Source organism: Xenopus tropicalis, chromosome 3, assembly GCF_000004195.4.
Source record: "Xenopus tropicalis strain Nigerian chromosome 3, UCB_Xtro_10.0, whole genome shotgun sequence".
Taxonomy (NCBI): Eukaryota; Metazoa; Chordata; class Amphibia; order Anura; family Pipidae; genus Xenopus; species Xenopus tropicalis.
Window position 1 is genome coordinate 57,206,598 of NC_030679.2, and position 27,397 is coordinate 57,233,994.

Below are 27,397 nucleotides of genomic sequence, written 5' to 3' on the forward strand. Positions count from 1 at the left end.
TATAGACAATAAGTCACAGTGGGACTTAGAGTTCCATCATGCCTTATTTATAATGTGTGTGGGCAGATAACAAAGGTATCAACATTTGTTAGGTTATGTAAGTGTTTGAATGGATCTATGAATAGTACAGCATATGTCCTTTGCATAAAAGCAGCAATATATTTTGCACAATGCCCTTAATCAATCATATGCAATTTCACTTAAAATATCCCCTTGTTTCTTGGGCTTTCTGCCCCAAGTCATGAATATGTACACTTACAGAACCTTGTGAGGAAGGGATGTTCCCCATATTTGCAGTTCTACTTCCTTGTTCACTTCTTTGTTCACTTTTCAGTTCCAGGGAAAATCTGCCTGTACACTACTTAACAGTTACCATCAAAGGCAGGTGGCACAAGCAGCTTTGGGCTTTTCTTCCGCACTGGAAACATTCCAACAGACAGTCTGTGTGGTGTGCCATTAGCAGTACTTTTTTGTTGTTGTTCGGTCATTAGCATTATTTTGTTGTATAATTATGTTACTGCAGGACCAGTAGAATATGTAGATCATGCATTTATGGAATCTACACAATTGAGGTCTGTGTTGGGTGGGGGAAAATGTTAATAAGACACAAACACATCTAAGTTTTTTTCTTTTTATTGTAGAGCAAAGAAATTGCATTTCAGCTGCATGAAGATCTAATGAAAGTTCTCAATGAACTGTATACGGTAAGCATCTAATATATTTTGACCTTTTTTTCCTGTTTTTAAAGCTTTTTTGAATCCTAAGAATGCAGCAAGGTTCAAGTAACTGCTGGTTATTTCCCTTTGCATGGCAAAACAAAATACTTCAAACAGTAAGCTGCTCAAACATTGCATAAATCATCACCAGATAAGGCCTTAAAAAACGAGTTGATGGTGAAATAGGACAGATGTTCTTTTCACTTTTTCATTGGCTCTGACATCCTGAGGCGACTCATCCATCTTTAAGAACTTCATATATGGTTTTGATTAGTGCTACCACTAAACATTAACAAACTATTTTACAATGAGTGGGGCCAAAAAAACTTGCTCCTTTTTTTTATCCTTATAGAAGACAGAAGAGCAAGTATGTGTGCAAACCTGATCAGCTTGCTGTTTTTGAAAGGTATAAAATTAAAATAGTAATGAAAAGTATTTTTGGAATAAAAACATATAGGGTCTATTTGCAACTACAGCTGCAGTGTGCAAGGTGCTTTTTCAGGCACAACTCGCCATGTTTTCTTACTCACAATGCAGCACTTTTTCCAGAATTCCAGTGTAATTGCAAGATGGCAATGCACCTGACACAACTGGGACCGCTGACTCTCGCTTCATAAAACTTGGAGTGTCTTTACTCTCTGTATATAATGTGCTTGGGTCTCCGAATATGTTTTTGTTGTCGGTACTTTCTGCTTCTTACTGTATATAATATGCTTAGAGTGTCCAAACATACTGACTTGCACTGTATAAAATATTTTGTGGATGCTATTACCACTGACTCTCACTTAATGAAATGTATTTGTAAGTACGCAACTGTATATAATGTTCATAAGGTGTCAGCACTTATTTTAGGGTTGCCACCTTTGCTGGATTATAAACCCAGACATAGGGGCATGCATGATTGTGCTGTGCAGTGCCAATGTTATCACCTGAGGCTGTTTCTGGCATTGTTATGGTGCATCCACTGGATGCAGTTCAGAGGATTTCTGCCTGTTTTGAGAATTGTAGGGACCCATAGGGTTAACATGCCCCTATGGCTTTAAACCCTACAACTTCCTAGTTTATGCTGTTACTGGGCAAAGACCCATGTAGCCAGTTTATAGTTTTGCATATGTGCCTTATTGGTTTACAGGTTGACCCCACCCTTTGCACTCAAATATAGTGTTTAGCAAAGGGGTGGGTCTTCCTCTTTGGCTGCCTCTGTGTCTCAGGTGGAAGGTTCACTGAGCCTGGGTTCAACAGGGCCCAGTAAAGCAATCTCTACCCTAGAGTATCCATCTGCACTCTAGTGAAGTCAGGGACAGGTGAATTAGGACCAATTATATAGTTATACTCTGTTGAGCAATAAGACTGTAAAATGGTAACAATTTCTTATTTAGAATTGTATTTATGTTTTGGGAATACGTTTTGCTTCTTACAAATTTGGCAATATATCTCCTTGTTCAGCATGTGCAGTGAATGTGGCTTTTGCTGAACATGCTTTTTGCCTATTTTTTTTTAATCACAAAAATCCATGGTTGTTTTTCATTGTCTTTAGCCATACAAAACAAACAGAGAAGCTACTTCATATTTGGTTCTTGCAAGATATTTAGATTACCAATGCACATGAAATCCCTTGCATAATGGACTCCTGCTAACAACCCACATCAAATGGTATAGGGAGGGGTTGTGTACTGGTAATCTAATTACCTAGTAAGGACCAAACATGGAGTAGCTTAAATTTCCTCTTTTGCCCTGTTAAGCATAAGAAAAAACATAAAGCATGTTCAGCCCAAGCCCTGCTCAGTGCACTCGTGTTGAAAACACAAGCTAGGGGCTGGATCGAGTATGATGAATTTGTCGGTAAATGTTTTTTTTTGTTTTTTTTGCCATAAATTTTTGATACCTGCTCCTGCAAAAGCCTACTTTCCCCAGTATGCCCCAGTATGCCCCAATCTGCCTTATATCACTACCCTACTCCCTCTAAAAGATGTCTTCAAATATACAAACATAGGTTTGAAATATTATTTATACCGAGAACAAAGAGAGTCCAACACGCAAAAATGATTCTCTACAGGAACAGAGGGCACAAGGTGTATACCACCTATATTCAATAATCAAGTCACAAGAAGAGAAGATTATTTGATGTTCAGAAGAGACTTATGAAATTTTGCTTTAGGCCCCATTATAGGCAGATTTGCAGTCTGTAGTTTGGTATAAAAACAAGTTACCAAATCTTCTAAATTCGAGGTATGACTTTTTACAACCTATGAAGAGGGATTTCAGTTTCTGCTCTGTGACTGGAGTTTTTTATTATTGGCACACTGACCTTCAAGTTATGTCAGGCCATTCTCCCTTCTGGCCTCTTGTACTAGGATTATAGTAGTGCTAAAAAATCATACTAATGTGACATCTGATTTTGTATGTATGCCAAGTGTTGTAAAATACCCCCCCCAAACAAACAGTAACCAAAAAACATTAGCATATGAATTCCAGACTTATCACAACATATTAAAATGTCTGTTGATTTTACATGATCACCGAAATAACCAGTTTATTATAATGCTGGGTTAAAGGAGAAGGAAAGGTAAAAATCACTGGGGGGTTCAAAATCTAAGGCACCCCTCAGTGACTTTAATTGCTTACCTTTTTCCCTGGGCTGGTGCTCCTGTCAGGGTACCTGCAGCGAGTGTTTCCTCTTCCCTCAGTATTCTAAATCCCGCATGCGCAGCAGAGTGCAGAAGCTGGCTATTTTTTTAATTAAAGTTGTCTTCTCGCAAGCGTGAGAAGACAAGTGAAGAAGAGAAGAGGTAAAAAGTAAGTGATTAAAGTAACTGGGGGAGGCCTAACATTTGGCACCTCCCAGTGACTTAGCCTTTCCTTCTCCTTTAAAAATGACTATTGAAGAATTAAACAGCACCGCAGATATTAATCCATTAAAAATGCCTTTATTGCAAACTTAGGGCTTTACAGCAACTTTGAAGCCAATTTAGGCCCTTTATTAAGCACAATTATGGTTAGCATTTGCTTCTTTTTATGGTGTTTTTATACCATGACTTACACTATATTTAAATTATTGATGTTAGTTACAGGGATTGGAATTACACACCTTTAATGGGTAGTTGCAGGCATTACAATGGACAGAGAAAAACACATAAATGTAACTACTTGATAATTAGGCCTCTTAAGTTTTCAGCCAAACTGAAACTGAACACTTAATATAATGAGCCAGTTAATTGTGCCCATTTTTGTTTGCAGATGATGCCTTTTTACATTTTGTCTTGAATCTGAAAATGCCAGTAAGAGTTTGCATCAAGCTCAGTGTTATTATTATTACAACGTGGAATCGCAAGAAAACAACTTTGCTTGTTCCTGGTAGTTTGTTATTTCCTACCCCAAAATGTTTTATCCTGCCCTCCTCCTCTTTGCACTTTTATGTTTCTCAAAACATCTCCAGCCACACCCTCCATCCAGTCAGAAAGGTATAACAATCACTGCCTCTCTACTCTCCTCTCCTTTCCTCTCAGCACATGAAGTCTTTCATAACTCCAGTTCACTCTTTCTCCTCACATAAAACAAAAACATACAAATCTCACTCTCGCCTTGCATTCCTCTCCTTCCTGTTACTTGCTGCTGGTGACATTTCCCCCAACCCTGGCCCTTACCCCATCCCTGTTCTGTTAAGGACACATTCACCAAACCCACCCTGTACCCCTTTAAAGTACGGAAACCTTACCCCTATACCCAAAGCCTCTATTCAAATTTCCTGTGCCCTCTGGAATTCCCGCTCCGTCTGCAATAAACTCACCTCCATCCATGACCTTTTCATCGCTAAATCGCTTCACTTATTTGCAATAACTGAGACCTGGCTTTCCCCTACTGACACTGCCTCACCTGCTGCTCTGTCCTTTGGGGGGCTACACCTTACTCACACTCCCAGACCTGGAAACGGCAGGGGGTGGGGTAGGACTCCTTCTCTCCCCCCGTTATTCATTTAAAGTCCTTCCACCTCCTCCTTTCATTTTCCTCATTTGAGGTTCACTCTATTAGGCTCTTCTCCCCTGCTTTGCTTCGCATTGCGGTCATATACCGACCTCCTGGACCGACCTCACAATTCTTTGACAACTTTTCTGCCTGGCTTCCTTACTTCCTTTCCTCTGACTCCCCATCTATTGTACTAGGTGACTTTAACATACCTGTTAACAATCCTAATGCCCCTGCTGCCTAAACTCTAAACTCCTTTCACTAACATCCTCCTTTGGGTTATCTCTGTGCTCTGACTCCCCCTCTCACTCTAATGGAAACTCCCTGGATCTTATATTTACAAAATGTTGTTCTACCTCCAACTTCACTAACTCCCCTTTCCCCCTCTCTGATCACAATCTGCTCACATTTCAACTCTCACTAACTCCCTCTACACCAGGGGGAGAGTGAGAACTTTTGGGCTCACGGGCCACATTTACTTACCCCCGGGCCGGACCGGACCAGGGCGGGCAGGGGCAGGCCAACGTTAAGCCCCCTTCATCTCTTTAATTCCGGCCCGCCAATTACACCAAGTGTCGCGTGATGAGATTTGGCGTTGTCGGCGGGCCGGATTAAAAAGGCCAAGGGGCCGGATGTGGCCCGCGGGCCGTAGTTTGCCCACCCCTGCTCTACACCCTCTGCTGTCCCCCAAACATACACATACCGAGACCTGCAATCCCTAAACAAGTCACACCTTTCTTCTTCCTTTGAATCTCTTCATTCTAACATCCTAACTGTCTCTTGTCCTAATCGGGCTACCTCTGTCTACTACAGCACACTCGCCACTGCCCTTAATGAGCTTGCTCCTGCCAAGACAAAACGCATGAGGCCCAAACCACTCCAACCCTGGCACACTGCTCATACCAAATCCCTCCAAAAACAGTCACATACACTTGAGGTCAAGTGTACAAATCAAGGTCAGAGTCAAATTTCTGCAGCTACAAATCTGCTCTGCTCTCCTATAATACCACCCTCTGCCAAGCCTACTTTACTGCACTTATTAACTCCCTCTCTAAAAAACCTGCACAACTCGTCTCTACCTTTAACTCTCTGCTGTCCCCTCCTCCACCCCCTCCGTGTGCTTCAGTCACTGCTCAAGTTATTGTAGAGCACTTTAAAAATAAAATTGACACCATCCGAAGTGAAATTGCACAACTTAATCCCCATAACCATTCCCCTCCCTCCCTACATGCTACCCAGTCTCTTCTTGGCTCCGTCTCCCCAGTGACTGAAGAGGAAGTCTCAAAACTGTTGTCTTCCTCTCACCTTACTATCTGCCTGCTTGATCCCATTCCTACCAAACTTCTACGCAAAGCCAACCCCTGTCTTATCAAAGCCTTAACTCATCTATTCAATCTTTCGCTCTCTACTGGAATCTTTCCCTCCCAACTGAAACATGCACTTGTAACCCCTATTCTGAAAAAACCCTCCCTTGATCCCTCCAATCCTACTAACCTCCGACCTATATCTCTGCTCCCATTCATCTCCAAACTGCTTGAGCGCCTAGTTTCCAACCGACTGACGCTATTCCTCTCTGACAATAACCTCCTGGATCCCCTACTATCTGGTTTTAGACAACAACACTCCACCGAAACTGCTCTAACCCGACTAACAAATGACCTCCTATCGGCTAAAGCCAAAAAACACTACTCGCTACTAATACTTCTCGATCTCTCTGCTGCTTTTGACACTGTGGATCACCCTCTTCTCCTTCAGACTCTCCGCTCTCTTGGCCTTCGTGACACTGCCTTATCCTGGTTTCTCAGATCGATCCTTCAGTGTCTCTTACAATGGGGAATCATCTTCTCCCCTGCCTCTTTCTGTCGGGGTTCCCCAAGGCTCTGTCCTGGGCCCCTTACTATTTTCTCTCTATTCCTCCTCACTTGGCAAACTAATCAATTCTTTTGGCTTTCAGTACCACCTTTATGCTGACGATACTCAGATCTATCTTTCCTCTCCTGATCTCAACCCAGAGCTTCTAACTCGCGTCTCTTCCTGCCTGTCCACTATCTCCACTTGGATGTACCAATGTTACCTTAAATTAAACCTCTCTAAGACTGAACTGGTTCTCTTTCCCCCATCCAACGCCCACATTGTTCCCGAGGTATCTATACAGGTTAACAATTCTACCATCACCCCATCTTCCCAGGCCCGGTGCCTTGGGGTTATCCTTGATTCTGCCCTGTCCTTCACTCCTCATATCCAATCACTTATCAAATCATGTCACTTTCACCTAAGAAATATCTCCAAAATACGATCATTTATCACCCAAGATGCTGCCAAAATTCTTATTCACTCTCTTATAATATCTCGCCTGGACTACTGTAACTCCCTATTAATTGGCCTTCCCCTCCAAAGACTGTCCCCTCTCCAGTCCATAATGAATACTGCTGCCAGGCTCATACACCTCTCCAACCGCTCCTCCTCTGCCGTGCCACTCTGCCAATCTCTGCACTGGCTTCCCCTACCATCCAGGATAAAATTCAAACTAATGACTCTCACATTCAAAGCAGTTCATAACTCTGGCCCACCCTACATCTCTGAACTCATCTCTAGGTACCATCCAACCCGCTTGTTACGCTCCTCTACTGACCTGCTCCTCAACTCCTCTCTCATTCCCTCCTCACACGCTCGCATTCAAGACTTTGCAAGGGCTGCCCCCCTTCTCTGGAATTCGCTCCCACAAACTATCAGACTTTCTCCCAATCTCTCTGCCTTCAAGAGATCTCTAAAAACGCATTTATTTAGGGAAGCTTACCCTAATCTAGTTTAGCAATACCCTGTGCCACACCTCTCAACTCTGGTCATGCCCATTCCCACACCTTGTGTCTCAACCCTTTCTCCTTGTAGATTGTAAGCTCTGTTGGGCAGGGCCCTCTTCACCTCTTGTATCAGTTATTGATTGCTTTATATATTACTCTGTATGTCCAATGTATGAAATCCACTTATTGTATAGCGCTGCGGAATATGTTGGCGCTTTATAAATAAATGTTAATAATAATAATAATTATTAACATGTATTTATAAAGAGCCAACATATTCCGCAGCGCTGTACAATAAGTGGGTTTCATACATTGGACATACAGAGTAACATATAAAGCAATCAATAACCGATACAAGAGGTGAAGAGAGCCCTGCCCAAAAGAGCTTACAATCTACAAGGATTCAGACAAATATTTTGTGGAGGACTTGGTATATAAATTCTGAGCTTTGTTGAATAGCTCCAGATTAGTTTCTTTTGCTATAATGGCAGCTAAACCAACTTCTGATATTTAGGTGGGGAAAATCAACTTTAAGCACTTAGTTCTTAGATTTTTGACTTAATTTGTTGTATATGCCTTGCAAGGCTTATTTTGATTTGACGATCAGACAAACAAAATGATCAGAGACAAACATTCTTATAAATGTTAAAGAAACATTGCAGCTTTTTGTTTGGTGTACATGCTCTGGAGATAATATAATCACACAATATCCTATTAATTTAGTATTTACAAAGACTGTATACTGTGTAGTACATAGTGGTGTTAGTAAGTGACCTCTTCTCTAAACAGCTTACATTTTAAAAATGTTTTTGTTTTTAACCAGCAAAATGCATTGTTTTTTAGGTAATGAAAACATACCACATGTATCATGCAGAGAGCCTCAGTGCTGAATGTAAGCTGAAAGAAGCTGAAAAGCAAGAGGAAAAACAGATAGGGAGATCAGCAGACCCTGTGTTTCATTTACGGTTAGAGGACAAGCACCAAAGACGAAGTTCTGTCAAGAAGATAGAGAAGATGAAAGAGAAAGTAAGCTTGGTCTTGTTTATAAAAATGTGAGACCATATTTGGATCAAATGTTGCTAGTGGCTCTCCTGAGTGTCCTAGAAGACTATGTACTCACTATAATACTGCTCAGCTATGCAATAAGTGTCCTGGCTGCAAGTGATTTATATAGCCTGCCCTACATAATGAAAAGGCCTTCAGAGAATAAATTACCAGTGAGGCATATGTTCATGTAATGCAGTAAATGATTTCATTATTTTGGTAGCAGAAGAGCAGACAGCACTTACATTACACTTTTCTGTATGGTAAATGGCATGTGCAGGCTCTGCAAATGTTTGCGTTATTTATCACGTCTGTTTCCTCTCCAGCGGCAAGCCAAATACTCGGAGAACAAGTTAAAATCCATTAAAGCACGAAATGAATACTTATTAACACTGGAAGCCACAAATGCTTCAGTCTTCAAGTATTACATACACGATCTTTCGGATTTAATTGATGTAAGTTATTTCTCTTTTCTCTTTGTTTTGCTGTTATTAGACTTATTTATAATAATTAAATAAAATAATAAATAAAAATGTTAGTACAAAAATGAAAGGCTTACAGATAAAACAAAAACAATACACTTTTAGATCTCTCAAAAATGGTATAAAAATGGAATACTAAAGAATAATGAAACACCTACCTTAGTTGCACGAAAAGATAAATAAAGCAAAACAAATTCTGTGGCTGGGAATTCTGTAATATATTATACCCTACTGCACCAGCCTATAGGCTTAGCAACCCTATAACATTAATGATCAGTGCTTTCAGAATTAGTTACAGCAGCTTCTCAGCTTCTAATCTTGCTAGGATATCTTTTTTTTTTTTTTTTTGTAATTTAAATTTTATTGATTTTATAGAAAGAAAAAGGCAAACAACATATCAACAATATACAGAGTAGCTATTTTTCATCTTAAATGAAGTGTGGGCTTGTTACATAGTGAGTTTGTACATCTTTTAAGTGCCAGTGGCACTGCACATGTTCCTTTTTTTCTCAAAACTACTGGGACTCATTTTTCAATCAATTGTGATGGAGAATTAACTGGTTTCTGTGCAACATGTGTCTGAATTTATTACTGATCCACCTTCAATTGGGATTTTTATATTGTGTATATTATTTGTACTGTAAGCTTTCCTTTTTCTTGACTCTATCCAATAAATCATTCCTGCTGCAAACACTTATTTCCTGCAGTGTGATCAGTTGATCATTGAGCTGCACAAAATGGGATCCAACCCCGGATTTCATTCCCTGTCTCCCTAGAGACAAGCTACCTAAAGTCCCATGCACTATATCTTGTTATGTTTTAGAAGCTCAGCACTTTCTTTCTTCTGAATGTTTCAGTTGAAAGCTTTGATAAAGCGCAAAACTTTGGATCAGAAAGCAGTCTGTGGACCAGTCACTTAAGTTCCTGTGCATATGTTGTCCTCTAACAATCAGTCATTCAGATCAAAACAGCCATTATTTTGTGGATACCAACTTTCTTGAGAAGATTCTGGAGTTTTATAATTTATCAACTGGGTCATTACAAGCATATGGCTATTTTTATGTGCACAGTAAGCTTTATAAATATACATATCATTTTATTTCAATTTATTTCATTAAAATTCTGCACTAAACCAAATATGTTCATGCTTGATCTTCGAAAAAACCCAAAGGAATCTAAAAACACCTCTGAAAGATGGTGTATAAAGCGAAAACATCTTTTTTTTTTTTTTAGTTAATTGAATCATCCCACCCCCACATTTATGTAGACATGTTGAGCTGATAGCGCTATATAATCTAATTGCAGAATCTAATTGTTTTGCTTGTTTTTTTTTTCTTTTGTATTTGTCTCTTAAAATTATTGTAAATGTTAAACAACTATACTACAATATATATGTGAGTCCCTGAACAGGTGCCCATTTGGCGCCAAGCCACAACTCACATCACAGATCTCCTGTAAGATGTTAAATTTGGTTCTTTACTTTGTTCATGGCAAAAAAAAAAAACAAGTTTGAATGCTTACAGGGATCCCTGGTGATTTTCCTGCAGCGCACATTGTACTAAAAGCAAAGCTTTTTGTAACTTAAATCAAAAAGGATGGCATATTTTTATTATGTTTCGCTTTATTTTTGCAAAGAAATGGATCACTGTAAAATTAGATTAGCGACCCCCCCCCCCCAACTATGAAGCAGGCAAAGCAAAGAAATGGGAATGCAGAAAATACACTCTGATGCATGCACAGCTAAGAGCATAGAGCCATACTAGGAACAGGACAGGCCACAGAAGCGCAGGTGTGGCCAGTGTAAGCCCAAGATACAAGAGGCAAGACTATACTGCTCTTCTACAGTATTCCGTTTGAACATTTATTCCTCTTTGTTTTTCTCGGAAAAAGTGTCATTTTTAGATGATAAATGAAAGCTAGGAACCCAGCTGAGTCGTCTGCAAATCCTGTGACTCATCACGGTCTCTTGTGCCTGCACCTCTATCCAAAATGTACCAATAGAGAAAAAAATATAGATCTGAAGCTAGAAATCTGAACATGTTCATAATTCCAGTACCCACAAGAATAAAAATAGCTTACTGCAAAAGGTCAAACATTTCTAAATCTGCATGTGATATTTTAATGCGCCATTCACATTTTTCCAGTTTTCTGAAGCCATTTTCCTCTCCTCACAAAAACGAACTACATGTAATGTATACATATATATATATAATGTATTATATATATATATATATATATATATATTATACTATACATATATATATATTGTATTTATATATATTATACTATACACATTACCCTAGCACTCCATTATATGGCTTCAATATAACATATAATATAATATATGCACACACTGAAGGAAAAATGTCTGCATTTGGCAAAAAAAGCAACACATTTAGTTACATGGGTTGTACAAAATATGCATAAGCTGACAAGCCCTGTCAAGGCAGTGTTTTTGAGTTAGTCCTAACCTAGTGAAAGAGAGAATATTTTTCTTTGGGGTGAGAAAGACCATACCTGCTTTTCTCTTTATTTGGCATGACCTTGCAAAGAAACCATTCAACTTTTGAGCTTATAAATACCTTCTTAAATGAAAAGAATTAATGTTTTATTTTAAATTTAGACAGACTAACACAAAAACAATACAAATTCTCAGAACAGCCAAGCATACCAAGTGTTATTGAGCATTGGGTGGACGGGCTGAAAGTATTTAAGATGGATCAGTCATTCATATGTTTAGCGCTTATGCATTTTTATGTTTGCAGTGTTGTGACCTTGGCTACCATGCAAGTTTAAATAGAGCTCTGAGAACATACCTCTCAGCCGAGTACAACCTTGAAACTTCTCGACATGAAGGACTGGACATTATAGAGAATGCAGTAGACAATTTGGAGCCAAGGAATGATAAGCAAAGATTTATGGAGATGTACCCCACTGCATTTTGTCCACCAATGAAATTTGAGTTTCAGCCACATCTCGGGGATGAGGTAAATAAAAACTCTGTTTTTACACTTTGGTTTTGTGGAGTTTTTTTTTTTTTTAACTTATATTTCTGTATTGAAATGGCAACAATTATAAACATTTCTTTAACTTAAAAAAATGAACATGTCTAAAATAATCAATTTTCTTACTTATGCCCTTTATTGTAATCCTTTCTTACACTCTTTCCATCAGAGCCAGTGTTTAGATGAGTAGTTAAAACACTCACAAAACGCTTCACAGTTTACAAATGTATCCTAAGGGATACAGGGAAGAACAACAAACTAAGGGGAAAAAGTGCAAAGCGCTAAGGGATTGAAGGCTGCACCCTTAGTGCTCATCTAGTAAGCATATCTTCCATGGATCTGACTGTGGTCTGTACCGCATTTTCAATATCAAAATATGGCACAAGGTGTAGACCACAGTGCTGAGGGGCACAGACCAGTCCTGCCCTTACCACCTGCCTTAAGCAACATAGATTATACATTTCCACGGTTTATTTAAATTTATTGGAGAATGCTTTACTAGCCTATGCATGTTGCTTGAGAGATTCTTGATTGCTGACAGTGAAAGGGTGCTTTAACTGGATTCACACAGCAAAAGACCTTATTTTATAAGGTTCTGCATATGGCACCAGCAAGTTACAATTATTTGAATAATTCAGAAGACCCTAAACCGAATTGCTCCATCCAGAAGTCACAAAACGTAGAAAGAAAGAGAAGAAATTTTAAGGAGACTGTTCGTGGAATCTGCAGGGACCTGTTGCTGATAAAACTACTTAAAGTTTGTTTTTCTTTAAAGGTTTGCATGGTTAGTGCTCAGCAGCCACTGCAGGGAGAACTTATTTTGCGATATCAGCAGCTTCAGTCTAGATTGGCGACCCTTAAGATAGAAAATGAAGAGGTAACTATGATTAATTATTGTTGTCTCTGAAGTTTTGCTTGTCTTTGCATTTTTTTTTTTTTTTTCATTTTTGTGAGGTTTTCTACTCACTGACCACCTCCAGGTGGGACTTGTATTAAGCCATTCTCTCGGTAAGGATGTTGGGAATTATTGTCTAGAACAGGGATCCCCAACTTTTTATACCCATGAGCCACATTTAAATGAAAAAAGTGTTGGGGAGCAACATGAGCATGAAAAATGTTCCAGGGGGTGCTAATATAATTATAATTGGCTATTTGACTTTACACTGGGTTTTTTTTGGCTTTACACTGGGTTTTTATGCACCCAAAACTTGCCTCCTAACCAGAAATTCAAAAATAAGCACCTGCTTTAAGGCCACTGGAAGCAACATCCAAGGGGTTGGTGAGCAGCATGCTGCTCCCGAGCTACTGTTTGGGGATCACTGATCTAGAACAACTTGTGGGCATGCCCGATTTAGATATAAATAGCAACTTATTTAGATATATATATATATATATATATATATATATATATATAGCAGTCAGCATGTTGGCTTAATATAAAGAAAGCTAAGGCATCTTTCTGTGGGAAAAATAAAATTTTTAGGTATTATTTTTTCACTTAGCATCTTCTTCTATATTCATTCTTTTCATCTTTACTGCAGGCGCAATAATTTCCTTTATTCTGGTAAATTTATTTTAATTTTTTTCCTTCTGTATAATACCAGTCTGGATTGTATTGTTGATTCTGCTCACCCTGCATGGAATAATTAACTGCCGAATTTCTAGCTGTAGCCAGATTGCTTTGGCTATTAAATTATTCACAGGTCTTGTAAGCATTACATTCAATCTATTCACTGGTTTCTTTTTTCTCCTGCAATATTGCTTGCACCTAGCCTACAATTTGACTTTATTAAAGGCATATATTTATATCAGAGCATAGCAATACTATTGTTATATTATATATATATAATATAATATAGTTCTGTTCTAATGTAAGTATATCTATGTTGTTACTTAAGTATAAAGACCAACAATATAATATAAGGACATGCCCCTTTACAGTCTTTGTTTGTTTTTTGTTTAATCAAATATTAAAAGGGTTTTCTCCAATCTAATCCCCTTTCCATTCTTAAAAAGTGACAAGGAATTTAAATATTGTAAAATCATGAAACCTCTTATGATTGTTTTAACTGCTGTAACATTTCAAAATATATTATGTAATCTGCAGGACCTAGTGCCATTTATTATGAAGCTTAAGGGGCACATTCATCAATGTATGATTGATTCCGAATTCTAAAAATTCTTATTTTTTTAAGTTTTAGAACTGTGCATATTTTCTGCTTTTTTTTCCGTTTATTTGCGCAACCTTTTTGTACTTTGCGACAGTCTGTGCGACAAAATCGTATTTGTCGCAACGAGTACAAAAGTTTCGGAATTCATTCAAGCTTCGGTATCATGACTTTCCTTGGGCCAGGTTGGAGCTGCAGAGTGCCATTGAGTCCTATGGGAGACTTTCCTTGGGCCAGGTTGGAGCTGCAGAGTGCCATTGAGCCCTATGGGAGACTTTCCTTGGGCCAGGTTGGAGCTGCAGAGTGCCATTGAGTCCTATGGGAGGCTTCCAAAAACATGCTCAGAAGGATCAAAGTCAGAAAGTTTTTTGCGCCTTTTACAATTGTTCGGATACAAAAATTTTGTAACTTTCGGATCGCACCACAATATTTTCGTACGACCACGATACAAAATTTTCGGACTTTAAGCGCACATCAGAAAATATCGGATTTAATACGAATTTATTGTATCGTGCTTTTTAATTCTCGAAATTCGCACTTTGATAAATGTGCCCCTATGTCTCCATAAAACATATATGTACACATATACATAATAAGGATCAAAGTCAGAAAGTTTTTTGCGCCTTTTACAATTGTTCGGATACAAAAATTTTGTAACTTTCGGATCGCACCACAATATTTTCGTACGACCACGATACAAAATTTTCGGACTTTAAGCGCACATCAGAAAATATCGGATTTAATACGAATTTATTGTATCGTGCTTTTTAATTCTCGAAATTCGCACTTTGATAAATGTGCCCCTATGTCTCCATAAAACATATATGTACACATATACATAATAATGCATTGAGAGTTTTTTTCTTTTAAGATAAAGAAAACAACAGAAGCCACTCAACAGACCATTCAGGATATGGTTACCATTGAGGACTATGATGTATCTGAATGTTTTCAACACAGCCGTTCCACTGAGTCTGTGAAATCTACAGTCTCTGAAACTTACTTAAGTAAACCAAGCATAGCCAAGAGACGAGCAAACCAACAAGAAACCGAGCAGTTTTATTTCATGGTAAGATTTCATGTCATGACAGTATTACAAATGGCTTCTTTACCAGAGTATTGTTTAGGATGTCAACCTCTCTATTCTTTTTTTGCAGAAGGTCAGGGAACATTTAGAAGGAAGCAACCTCATCACTAAACTTCAAGCTAAGCATGATCTACTGCAGAGAACTCTTGGGGATGGAAGAGGTAAGGAACAGGATAGGCCATTGGTAGGCATACAAGGTCAGTATATTGGTAACTAATGTTTAATAGGCACATTCATTGATTATTAAGATCAATAAACATAAATCTGTTTTGCAGATCAAGTTATGACATGTTTTTCTGTTCTAAGTAGATAAGGGTAAAGTTAATATTAAATTGATCTTTATATAATGTAGTTATAATCCATTTTATAGTTCTGCTTTCATCATTCACACATCTCTCCAATTCAAAAGGTCTTAAAGTTTGTATTCCCTATTGCATTCATACAACCCACACACCCAAGGACTACTTATAATACACAATCTTTGAGTCATGTGATACTTCGAATCACCACACTAATCACTTAAAAACAATATATTCTATATACTCCTAGAAATATTTTATGCACAGAATAAAAGGCAATTTTCATGTGCTGGCTTTCCTTAAATATAGTCTTTTTACTAATTTTTTTCCATGATGTTGGAGGTACTTTCAAAAAGAACTTTTTTTTGTAAGCAACTGGTAGGTTACTAGTAAGAAGGAAAATGTTACTGTGCTGTGTATATTATAGAGGTGAACACGAAAGAAACCCTAAAACATAAGACCGTATACAGCATTAATTCTTCCACTCCTTTTTTTTTTTTTCTTGTTGCACCTTTTTAACGCACAGTCACAAAGGTCTTATTAAATTATGGTGCAGGGGCCAACTTAATTTTCTATATTTAGCATTAATACTTTCTTGAATCCTGGCAATAAGGGATATGTAATTCTTTATTCAGGTATGGGATACGTTATCCAGAAAGCTCCAAATTACGGAAAGGCCATCTTCCATAGTATCCATTTTAATCAAATAATGCAGATTTTTAAAATTGATTTCCTTTTTCTCTGTAATAATAAAACAGTACCTTGTACTTGATCCCAACTAAGATATAATTAATCCTTATTGGATGCAAAACAATCCTATTGGGTTAAATTAATGTTTTATTGATTTTTTAGTATACAGGTATGGGATCCCTTATCCGGAAACCCATTATCCAGAAAGCTGCGAATTACGGAAAGTCTGTCTCCCATAAACTCCATTTTAATTAAATAATACAGAATTTTAAAACTGATTTCCTTTTTCTCTGTAATAATACAACAGTACCTTGTAATTGATCCCAACTAAGATATAAACAATCCTTATTGGATGCAAAACAATCCTATTGGGTTTAATTCATGTTTTATTGATTTTTAGTAGACTTAAGGGATGGAGTTCCAAATTACAGAAAGACCCCTTATCCGGAATACCCTTGGTCCCGAGCATTCTGGATAATGGGTCCTATACCCAAAGGTATGGAGATACAAATTATGGAAAGACCCCTTACCTGGAATACCCTCGGTCCCAAACATTCAGGATAACGGGTCCTATACCTGTACAAACCAGTCACTGGCCTGCAACCTTTTTTGATTTAAACTCTCTGTAAGTTCTCTTTTCAATGAGAAAGTCATCTTTAACATGGTCTGATAATTTGCTCATTTAAAATCCTATATATTTATTTTTGTTACAGGTCACAGAGCAGAATACATGACAACAAGGTAAGACTTTGCTCTTTAATACTCTTCATGTTGTTAAAACCCTTTGTTAAGTGATCTGGAGCCTCCATGGTAACATTTTATCACCTTATACATGTTACTTGTGGGGAAAATCATAAAGCACAGTTCAATCAGTGATATAAAATTGCAAGAATGTACTTCTACACATATGTATTTCTTTTATGAAGTTATAAAATTGCATATCACCAGTATGGAATTAGTTATTGTAAGCATTAGTGATGCATATCATGCCAAAGAGATCTCTAACATGTGGGACATTAGTTGTTCCAACTTTAGAAATTGCTTAATTTATGGGTTATTTTAATAAGTAAAAAGTATCTTGGTTTGCCTTGCCTTTGCGCTTGAAGTTGTTCGGGTAATAAATAGCATCTGTCTCACTGTTTGCTAATATTTACTTTCCCAGGCCTCCACATGTACCCCCTAAGCCCCAGAAACAAAAGAAGCCCAGACCCCAATCCCAATATATTACTAAGTTGTTTAACGGGGATCTGGAATCCTTCATCAAGGTACTGGCACTTGCAATGCTGGTGGCTAAAGTGGATGCTTTTGCTGTAATTATCAAAACCTTATAACATCTGGGGAAGGTCATTGCACTCTTAGTTGTGGTGGGCTATTTCTTCCTTCTGATCAAAATCTTTCCTAAAGTCACAGAGAGATGGATAATGACAACAAAGTAATAAGGAAACAATTATTTTATGTACATCTTTCCTGTTATTTAGAACAATAAGGAATACATCAGCTGTTCCTGCCTACCACACCTACCTCTACTCTATTGGCAAATGAAGGCCAATTAATCTTTGATGGCAAACGTAACTCTTAACTCAATTTCATAAAACATTTTATACCTGCCAGAGCCATAAAAAGAGCAAAGTCTGTTGTCGCACTGTTCATAAAAAAAAAAGTACTCCTAAAGTAAATAATGTGGAGATAAAATAGTTCACCTTTGCAAATTGTTTGAGATGGGGCTCTAATATTCTGCTGATAAAGAGAAATTCCATCCTCCTCTGTGCCTAAAGGAACATAGTACTTGGAACAAAGTATTTCTAAGCTCAGTCTTGTATCTTTACTACATTTACTTTCTATCTTTTTTTTCATCCTGTATTTCTAACAATGCTTCTAGTCGTGGAAGACGGAATTCACACACAAGGCATCAGGTATGGTGCTTCTGGCATGTTTTTGCATGAAACTTATGACAATCTTAATTATTTGTGTATTTGTACATTTAGACAGTACTATGTGCTGCCTCTCAGAAATTTGAAAATTGAGGGGTATCTGTTAGCCAGAAACCTGTTATCCAGAGAGTTCAAATTACAGGAAGGCCATCTCCCATAGACTCCATTTTAATGAAGTAATTTAAATTTAAAAAAATTGTTTCCTTTTTCTTTGTAATAATAAAACAATACCTTGTAAGTTGATCCTTACTATAATATAATTTATCCTTACTGGGTGCAGAATAACCCTATTTGGTTTAATGTTTAAATACATAGACTTAAGGTATGGTGATCCAAATATCAGAAAGACCCATATCTAGAAAACCCCAGTTCCTAAGCATTCTGGATAACAGGTTCTATACCTGTAGTATAGTTATCAGGACCAATAGCACAGATGGAGAGTATGAGGTGTAAAGGCTGCTTGGTGGAATATTTAAGGTTTCAAACATAAAAAAATTTGTTTGGTTAAAAACACATGGGTTGGTTGTAAAAAAAAAAAAGTTAAAAAGGTACAGCCAAACAAATCCCAACCACAAAATGTTTGCTTTGCTATAAATTCTCTTGGCTCCAGGTCTGCCTTGGCATAGCAAAGCCTGTAGTGATTATGGGATTGCAATTAGCCACACACATAAACAGAGCCCTCAAAATAAATCTGTTGGGTAAATATTTTTAAAACTATAAAATTATAGTCTTATTTCTACATTTCTTTTATTAAGGACTTAAGTAAGGCTATGTACTGTCCAAGCTAGTTTCTTTGCAGTGGAATACATTTAAACCAGATGGCTTATTACTGTTTAAATTATACCATTTTCAGTGGTTATACAGTAGTTATTTTAGTTCCAAGCAGAAATAACCCTTTAAGACTTCAGACCAACAACACTGTGAGACTCATGCAGTAAATTACAGTGAAATGTTTGTGCAGGTCTCCCATGGCAACCAGTCAGATGCTTTGTTTTTAAAACTCAGTAAATGATTCCTGCTCATTGGGTACTATAGGTGATTAGACCAGTTTGCATTCTACTATTACATTTCTAAAACATAATTTAAAGAAAATATGTTAAGTATACATCAGACATTCATAATATAATTACATTGTCTTTTAGGAATCTGGGCAGATCATTCCTCTTATCGTTGAAAGCTGTATCAGGTTTATTAATTTGTATGGTAAGACATTTATTGCCTTGCTTCATGTCTTCATGTCCAATGTTGTTTCTGGTTTGGCCTTTTTGTGGTTATGCTTGGGCAAATGTTTAGTAAATTGTCGATTCTGCGCCTCCTCACTTCCTGTCTGTTTTCCTGTATGTCTTCATCAGGGCTTCAACATCAGGGTATATTCAGAGTGTCTGGGTCCCAGGTAGAAGTCAATGATATTAAAAATGCCTTTGAAAGAGGTAAGCCATTTATTTCATGTTATTTCTGTAGCATAAACATATCCTGTGTATATTTTTATTTATGTTCTAGAACAAGTTTATTTGATTAACAGATTGTCTTGTGTTTTGCGCTAATAGTAAATTCCTTGCAAACAGCACATGGTTTATTGTGTGGAGTGGACATGGATGTTTTTAAATTAATTGTTAGTTTAATACCTTATCATTCATGTATAGTATTATTTTAGCCTTTCATACAGCCATCGGCATCGCTTACTTATTGTCAGTGTCCCTACATAACCTCTCACTGTACATTAAGCCTAGCCTTGGGAGAGCTGTATTAAATGTAGGAAAAAATCACTGAAATGAATGGAACCCATTCATCCATTTTATTTTCAAACCCACTTATTTCTTCATGCTTGCTATAACAGAGGTTTCTATGCTTTTTTTTCCCTTAGCCTTTGTAACAGAAGCAACAGGAAAATAATGTTAGTCACAGAGAATACATTTAACAATGTTTCCTTTACTGTAAATGCCAGTTCAACTTCCAGGACCGCTAAAATGTGGATAAGCAGAAATTTAAGGCAACAATAACTTTAAAAAACTAACCAAATACACTTCTTGATTAATTATATTATGCAGCCTCATTTTCAAAGTTCTTTTGTTTGAATTTTGTTAATAATCCAAAGATAACTCATTTGATTAAAATACATTGAAATGGTCTATACTTATTTTTGAATGCCTTTTTTAGGGTATAATTTGTATTTTTTTTTCTATGCTAAGTTTAGATTAAATTGCATGTTTTCCGTTCCAGTTACAGTATGTTGGTCTTTCTGTTGATGTTTCTTGCTATTATTTTGGTAAAAGCCCTTGGACAAAAAAGCACCCACTTAATTGAGGAAATCACCAGTTAGGAATAACTGGTAACTTGTAACTTATTTCATCTTTTGTATCTTATAAGTTGTATCTTATTTCAGGTGAGGATCCTTTGACAGATGACCAAAATAACCATGACATCAACTCTGTGGCTGGAGTACTGAAGCTATATTTCCGGGGTTTAGAAAACCCACTCTTTCCAAAGGAAAGATTTAATGACCTAATATCATGCATCCGTAAGTCAACATTTCTTTCTTTGTCTGCCCTGAAAATTTGCCCCCCGTTCTTACTTATGCCTTTAGGTGGCCATACACACTACAATAAATCTCTTTTCTTTGACCATTGGGCGTTGGAACGATTGTTTGTCCACTCTACTAACGTTAAGAGCTGAATTATCAGATATTTAGATACAAAGGAATTCTTTACCCCTATCTGTCATGCAGGAATACTTTCATGGGAAAACATGTTTTTTCCAAAACACATCAGTTAATAGAGCTTCTCCAGCAGAATCCTGCACTGAAATCTGTTTTTCAAAAACATATTTAATTTTGAAACTTCACATGGGGCTAGCCATATTTTTTATTTCCCAGGGCCACGCCATGTGACCTGTGCTCTGATAAATTTCAGTCATACTTTACTGCTGCGCTGCAATTTGGAGTGATATCACCCCCCTCCCAGAAGCTGATTGGCAGAACAATAGGAAGGCAGCAAGATAGCAGCTCCCAGTTGATATCAAAATAGCACTAAGGGCTCTGGCACACGGGGAGATTAGCTGCCTGTGACAAATGTCCCTGTTCGCGGGCGACTAATCTTCCCGAATTGCCATCCCACCGGCGAAAATGTAAGTCGCCGGTGGGATGGCACACGCTGCGCAGGCGATTTCGGCAAATCGCCCAAGTTGCCTCGCGAGGCATTTTCAGCTATTTGCCGAAATCGCGCCGTCGCGTGTGCTGTCCCACCGGCGACTTACATTTTCGCCGGTGGGATGGTAACTGATTGCAACTCGGGGAGATTAGTCGCCCGCGAACAGGGAGATTTGTTGCGGGCGACTAATCTTCCCGTGTGCCAGAGCCCTAAATTGTTAGAAATCCAAATCCAGCTTGCGACTCCTCCAGTTACATGGGAGTAGGAGAAACAATAGGTTACCTGAAAGCAGTTCTAATGTGTAGCGCTGGCTCCTTCTGAAAGCTCAGATTCAGGCACAATGCACTGAGATGGCTGCCTACACACCAATATTACAGCTACAAAAATACATTTGTTGGTTCAAGAATAACATTTTCAATGGTAGAGTGAATTATTTGCTATGTAAACAGTGTAATTTAGAAATAAAAAGTACACCATAAAAACCATGACCGAATCCCTTTAACACAATTACGACGTTTGCACACCTTCACAGGTGCCCGATTAGAATGTTTAGCCCTGCCTGATCAACAAAACGACTGATATCCAAGGCTTGTACCAATATTGGTTGCCTCGTCTCCCACCATACATGCTCTGATCATCGATAATATCTTTGCATGTATGGCCGCCTTAAGAACTGCTATTATTTCCTTTAGACAGCAGTGCTCTCTCCTGCAAAACACTTCCTTAAAAAAAAAAAAAAAGGAACTTGTGTTCTCAAAGGCAAACTGTCCCACATCTGAGGCACTGAGTGTTTATTCATATTTGCAGCTGTGACCGCTCCCTTTTTTTTTTCATCTGGATTATGCATAACACTTTGAATCAACCACAGCAGGAAAACATTCCTGCCACATTATCAAGGCTTTTTATACACTTAAGTAATTGTCTTAACTTCTATGTGAAGATCAAGTTCAGACAGGCAGCACAAGCTATTAAAGGCCATAGCAAGAACATACTTACAACATGAAATGTTTTATGCTGCTGAACATCTCCGTGTTCTGCAAACCTCTCTCCCTGGACTTATTCTAATCAGAGCCAGAGGAACAACTATATTCTGAAAAAAGCAAGCAATTTTTTCTAGGCTATACACCACTGATTTTTTTTTTTTATTAAACTTTTTATAATTTAATTTTTTATTTTTACCACACTAAAAAAAAATTGGCGTCTTATATTTAATTAGGCATCTTATGGACATTTTGGGCAATGTTTAATTAAATCTCCACATTTCCAATTATAAAATAGTTCAATACCCCAGTCATACAGTCTGCTTCAGTATTTCTTTCTCATTCATTTAATACTTTTTGTAAACATATCATTTCTTTTTTTATACGTTACGTTTAAAAAATGTAAAATACTGTTAAAGGGTTTTTTCGTCAAATGACGTAGATTGTAGATCTCTTCTTTGGAAGATTTATAGTAGTGCTCACCATTGACTTTCCTTTGTGCATTGTGTGCTGTATATTCGTAGCCAGTTGATTGGGTGTGCTAGAGCATCTCTGTTATAGTATGGAAATCCTGAGGAAATGCTGCTCTAAATATAGCTCAGTAACGAATACAAGAAATCCATATCCAGGGTGCTCTGCCCAGTGCAGAAGATATTGTAGCCACTGACTACTGATGAAGAATGAAATGATTTTTGCAACATTCTCCTTGTAACTTTGATTACTAAGGTCAATGGCACACTGACATTGGTGAAAAACAGTTTGTTATTTTGCACTTGCCTGGGAAGCCAGTCACATTTATATTCTGACAAGAGTTACACCTCTAAGGGCTTAATGGGGATCATCCCTGCAGGCTTTTGTGAAACCTGAGACGCCATGTCTTTGGTCACTATGATTGCAGCTGTTGGAGTGAAATATCGCACACATTTAGGAATGTGAGTAGGAAGCAAATATTATTCATTTCCTGGATTCTTTTTATGTTAATAACCTCCCCTGACTAATGAAAAATTCTAAATATATTTCCTACTCAAAAAAGTACCACCAAAGAAAAAGGCCACAGACTAGCAAGTGTGCATATGATTTCATTGGTCAGATATAGTCAGACGATTGTTTGGGTTTGAAAAAATATAAGTCAAACCAGAAGTTGTTTTTAATAATGATTGAACCATAAGGTTTGTTTGTTTTTTTTGGGGGGGTGGGGTGTGGTTATTTTCTTCTAAACCTTATTTCAAATGTGTTTATTTGCGTGGGAAATCAGTCTGATCATCTTTATTTTATTTTATTAGTTTATTGACACGTCAGCAGTGTAAACCAACTGGCCTGAATCTTTTCTAATATATTTTGTGTGTGTATATATATATAAGAACAGAGAGCCGCACACACAAGGACTTAACAAAAAAGTGAAAAAATGTATTGAAAAAAATCCAACATTTCGAGTACTGACTGTACTCTTCCTCAGGGACAAACCACTGTGGCTCTCTGTTCTTATATGTCCTTATTTTGGCCAGCACCTAAGGCATTTAAACCTCTATAGGGTGTGCTCCACTCTTCCCTGTGTGTGTGTGTGTGTGTATATATATATATATATATATATATATATATAATATATAATTACCCACCTGTAACCCAATATAGCTGTCCAAACTTACAAATATTTCCATCTTTTATTTTCATAAAAAGTGAATGGTAACATAAGAGGTGTTCCTGGGGCATATTTAATTAACTATCGTGTCATGATATACAAAAGACCTTCACTTACATCTGACATACCAAAAATTGATCATGTATTTTACAGAAAAGGGAAATCTTACACCGTGTGATTCTTAGCTGCTAGCGAAGTGCAACAAGTTGCAATATGCACAGAAAAGGAATTGAATATCTTAAGATCGTTTTGTCCTCTGGCCTGGAATTTTTCTTAATTCCTCAGGGTCAGTTTTCCTATTTAGCTTTATGTCTCATAGTGTTTTGGATTTTTCAGGGTTTCCTCTATTTATATTTTACTATTCTTTTGAAATCTGGTCTTGCAGTGGGGTCATGGTAATGTCTAAAGTTAGAGAAAAGCCTGATACATTTACAGTCTGTTAGACTGTGGCAAATAGTTATTCAGGTCAGCCAAGTGACCTGTTTTCTGAGTACTATATGCACTAAAGGAGCAATTTTACATAAAGGAAAAAAACAATGCCATACAGTATTTAGGCCTGCCAATTCCTCGTATTCTTTGACTTCCATCCTTTTCCCGGATTTCACACAGTTCACTATTTTTATACACCGGTTAAAATAACTTGTCTAGGAAATTAAATCTGCTGATTCAGTCACTGGCTGTTGTTTCCAGCTTCCTCTGTGTCAGAGCATTTTACAATCAGTTCAGTTTGGAAGCCAGCTAAAAGAAGTTCTAACAAATGTTGTTTCTAAAGATGGCACAGACTTGAGATAAAAAAAAAAGGAAGTAAAGGTTTTATTATGATTTTAATTTAGAGAGGCTTTCACAATATATTTGCTAATCCAGTGTATGTTAGTGCTGGACATTAAAGGAATTCTTCATTTTCTAAAACTTGTTAGTTTTAAAATTGGTTTTAGGGCAAGGAAGAGAGGTAAATTATCCTGGTCCTCCAGCATCATAAGAGTAACTTTGGGGACAAAACACATAAATACAAGGGGCTGGATGGATTCTTGGCAAGTGAGGGAATACAGGGTTATGGGAGATGGCTCTTAGTACAAGTTGATCCAGGGACTGGTCCGATTGCCATCTTGGAGTCAGGAAGGAATTTTTTCCCCTCTGCAGCAAATTAGAGAGGCTTCATATGGGGTTTTTTGCCTTCCTCTGGATCAACTAGTAGTTAGGCAGGTTATATATAGGCATTATGGTTAAACGTGATGGACGTATGTCTTTTTTTAACCCAACTTACTATGTTACTATGTTACAAGAATAAACTATGTAACAAGTGTTGCCTGTTACAGTTTCAGTGTATAGACCAGATGTTCAACCGGTGGATCCACAGTTGTTGTTAACCTGCATCTCCCAGGATCCATTTGACAGCTGAAGGGCTCTTCTTCACACACAAATACAAAAACAAAAAAAGGACAATGGCTAATATTTATACATTTTCTGATTAGTGAAAAACAGTGTATTTGCGGCACTATACTTTTATGCAACACAATGATATTTTTGAGAATTTTTCTTTGTGGCAATAATATGGGCAAATAGGCTTCCTGTTTAGGCCCCCATTCACAAGGGGAGGTCTGTTTAGAATGGGTTTGCTAAAATGGCAGTTCAATAACTTTATTGCACAGAGCCAAGACCTCAACCGAACAGGTGCCTGTAGAATCTCTAAAATTAGTGCACATCTTCACTGTTGCTGTAGTGGCCAAAAGAAAGCAGATTCCCCCAAAATAATTTTAAAAATGTTTTTTAAACTCTAGTAGAAATTAGAATAACTGAGGCTGTTAGCTAGCAACAAAGGGAAGGGCAAACTATTAATGAGATGTTGGCAAAGGTGTTGCAGAATTGCTCCATGTTATATATTGTATGTATTTTATTTGTCAGGAAATATCAGAAGCCCAGAGCCCATTTAGCCTCCGAAAGTATAAGGCATGACAATTGCATAGGTTTTTTTCTAAGATTTTTTTATGGGGTTTTAAGTTGCAGCTCTCACGGTATAAAAGGGAAGGTGGTAGAGAAAATATCCTGGAACCATGAATGTAACTGTCTCCAATGTGCTAGAGCAATATGATTTTCCCACCATATGTGTACTAATATGTTAGCAGTGTTGCAGCCTCTGAAAGATAAAATAGAATTAGCTGAAGAAATGTTTATGCTTTTTGTAGGCTGTTATATACCATCAAGTCAATGACTATAAAAGCACTTTTATAGTTCTATTTTGAGAAGATCCTTTCATTTCCTTCAGTATTTTTTCCAGCCATTCTCTGGTAGCTGTGCCAAATCTGCCCCTCAATTTTAATGTTTTAATGCCTCTGTGGAGAAGGAATTTGAAAATCCTCCGTCAAAAATTATTTAAAAGAATTATCTTTTTTCTTTACTTTCTTTGTCTTTGTAGATGCAGTAGTTACAACTTTATTGGGGCGAAAATAATCTTCAGTATGCTTTAGTACTTCCCAGGAGCCTCTCTGTTTGCATTTGTTCTAGGCATCAACTACAGCACTGGATTTCTGAGGGCAGCCCAGATCTCCTTTGAGCATATATCCATATCTTTGCTTACTACCCTTTTAACCACCCACAGAAAATGACTCAGATTTATAAAGTACATTGTGCAAAACATGCATTTGCTTTCTCATGTGTTTCTGTAAATGCTTTCTCTATGTTTTAACCAAATGATGTCTTGTAATGTGTATTTAAATAAATCATAATCCTTGAGATGAAGATATGTATGCATAGGGATAATATTTTTACTATGGTAACATGTCTAGCTAAGCAGACAACATTTTCAGTAATCCAGTACACAAGAGACCATTGCTCAGTAGCGAATTCTGCTTCCATCACATATGCTGTTGTCCTCTGCCAAAGAACATAAATGGGTCTCCAGAGAAAACCTTGGCACATTATAGATCAAGAGCTGTGCTGTGTTTTTAATTAACTGTCTTGCCACTGAGTAGGCCCTTGGCATGTGTATCATGTCACAGAGAAAAATCATCAAGAAATCTCCTGCCCAAGATGCTTTGCAGTAGGCAAAAGCATATGTTATACACTATTAGAAGGCTACCACAAGAATTAGGAACAAAAAATAAATAACGCCAGACAGTCTTTCATGTGATAAAGCCTTAGGAGCTTAATATTTGGATAAAACACATGGAAGTTTTCAGTATGTGGTTATTTGCCATGCTAAGAATATGGCCTTGAATGATTTTCAATAGTAATTTCAAAGGCATTTATTTTGTTCCTTTACTGTAGGAGAACTTGAAAAAAACTATTAAAATAAATAAATTTTTGGGCTTTAAACTATGGGAAACAAGATGTGAACAATGTGGGTTTATGAGGAAAAATAGTATGAGTATCTCAAATGTTATAGTGAGCACCATGTACTACTGAGCCATCCAATGTCCCTTTCCCCATAAGATCTCTGTAGCTGCTGA

At 37.4% G+C, this 27,397-nt stretch overlaps 1 protein-coding gene across 6 annotated transcripts in view; it reads left to right on the forward strand.

The window, feature by feature from the left end:
- Window positions 1-27,397, forward strand: part of srgap1 (SLIT-ROBO Rho GTPase activating protein 1) — a 109,049-nt gene that overhangs the window by 60,187 nt on the left and 21,465 nt on the right. For 3 of the 6 annotated variants that reach the window (XM_018092246.2, XM_002941251.5, XM_031898915.1), the window contains 12 exons: window positions 642-704; window positions 8,324-8,506; window positions 8,851-8,979; window positions 11,772-11,993; window positions 12,787-12,888; window positions 15,051-15,248; window positions 15,337-15,427; window positions 16,969-16,996; window positions 17,418-17,520; window positions 19,329-19,389; window positions 19,539-19,616; window positions 20,570-20,704. In XM_018092246.2, coding sequence (XP_017947735.2) covers window positions 642-704; window positions 8,324-8,506; window positions 8,851-8,979; window positions 11,772-11,993; window positions 12,787-12,888; window positions 15,051-15,248; window positions 15,337-15,427; window positions 16,969-16,996; window positions 17,418-17,520; window positions 19,329-19,389; window positions 19,539-19,616; window positions 20,570-20,704 — 1,393 coding nt within the window. Of the gene's footprint in view, window positions 1-641; window positions 705-8,323; window positions 8,507-8,850; window positions 8,980-11,771; window positions 11,994-12,786; window positions 12,889-15,050; window positions 15,249-15,336; window positions 15,428-16,968; window positions 16,997-17,417; window positions 17,521-18,134; window positions 18,169-19,328; window positions 19,390-19,538; window positions 19,617-20,569; window positions 20,705-26,364; window positions 26,419-27,397 lie in introns of those variants that run through there. The other 3 variants (XM_018092248.2, XM_002941252.5, XM_031898916.1) reach the window with 2 other exon arrangements.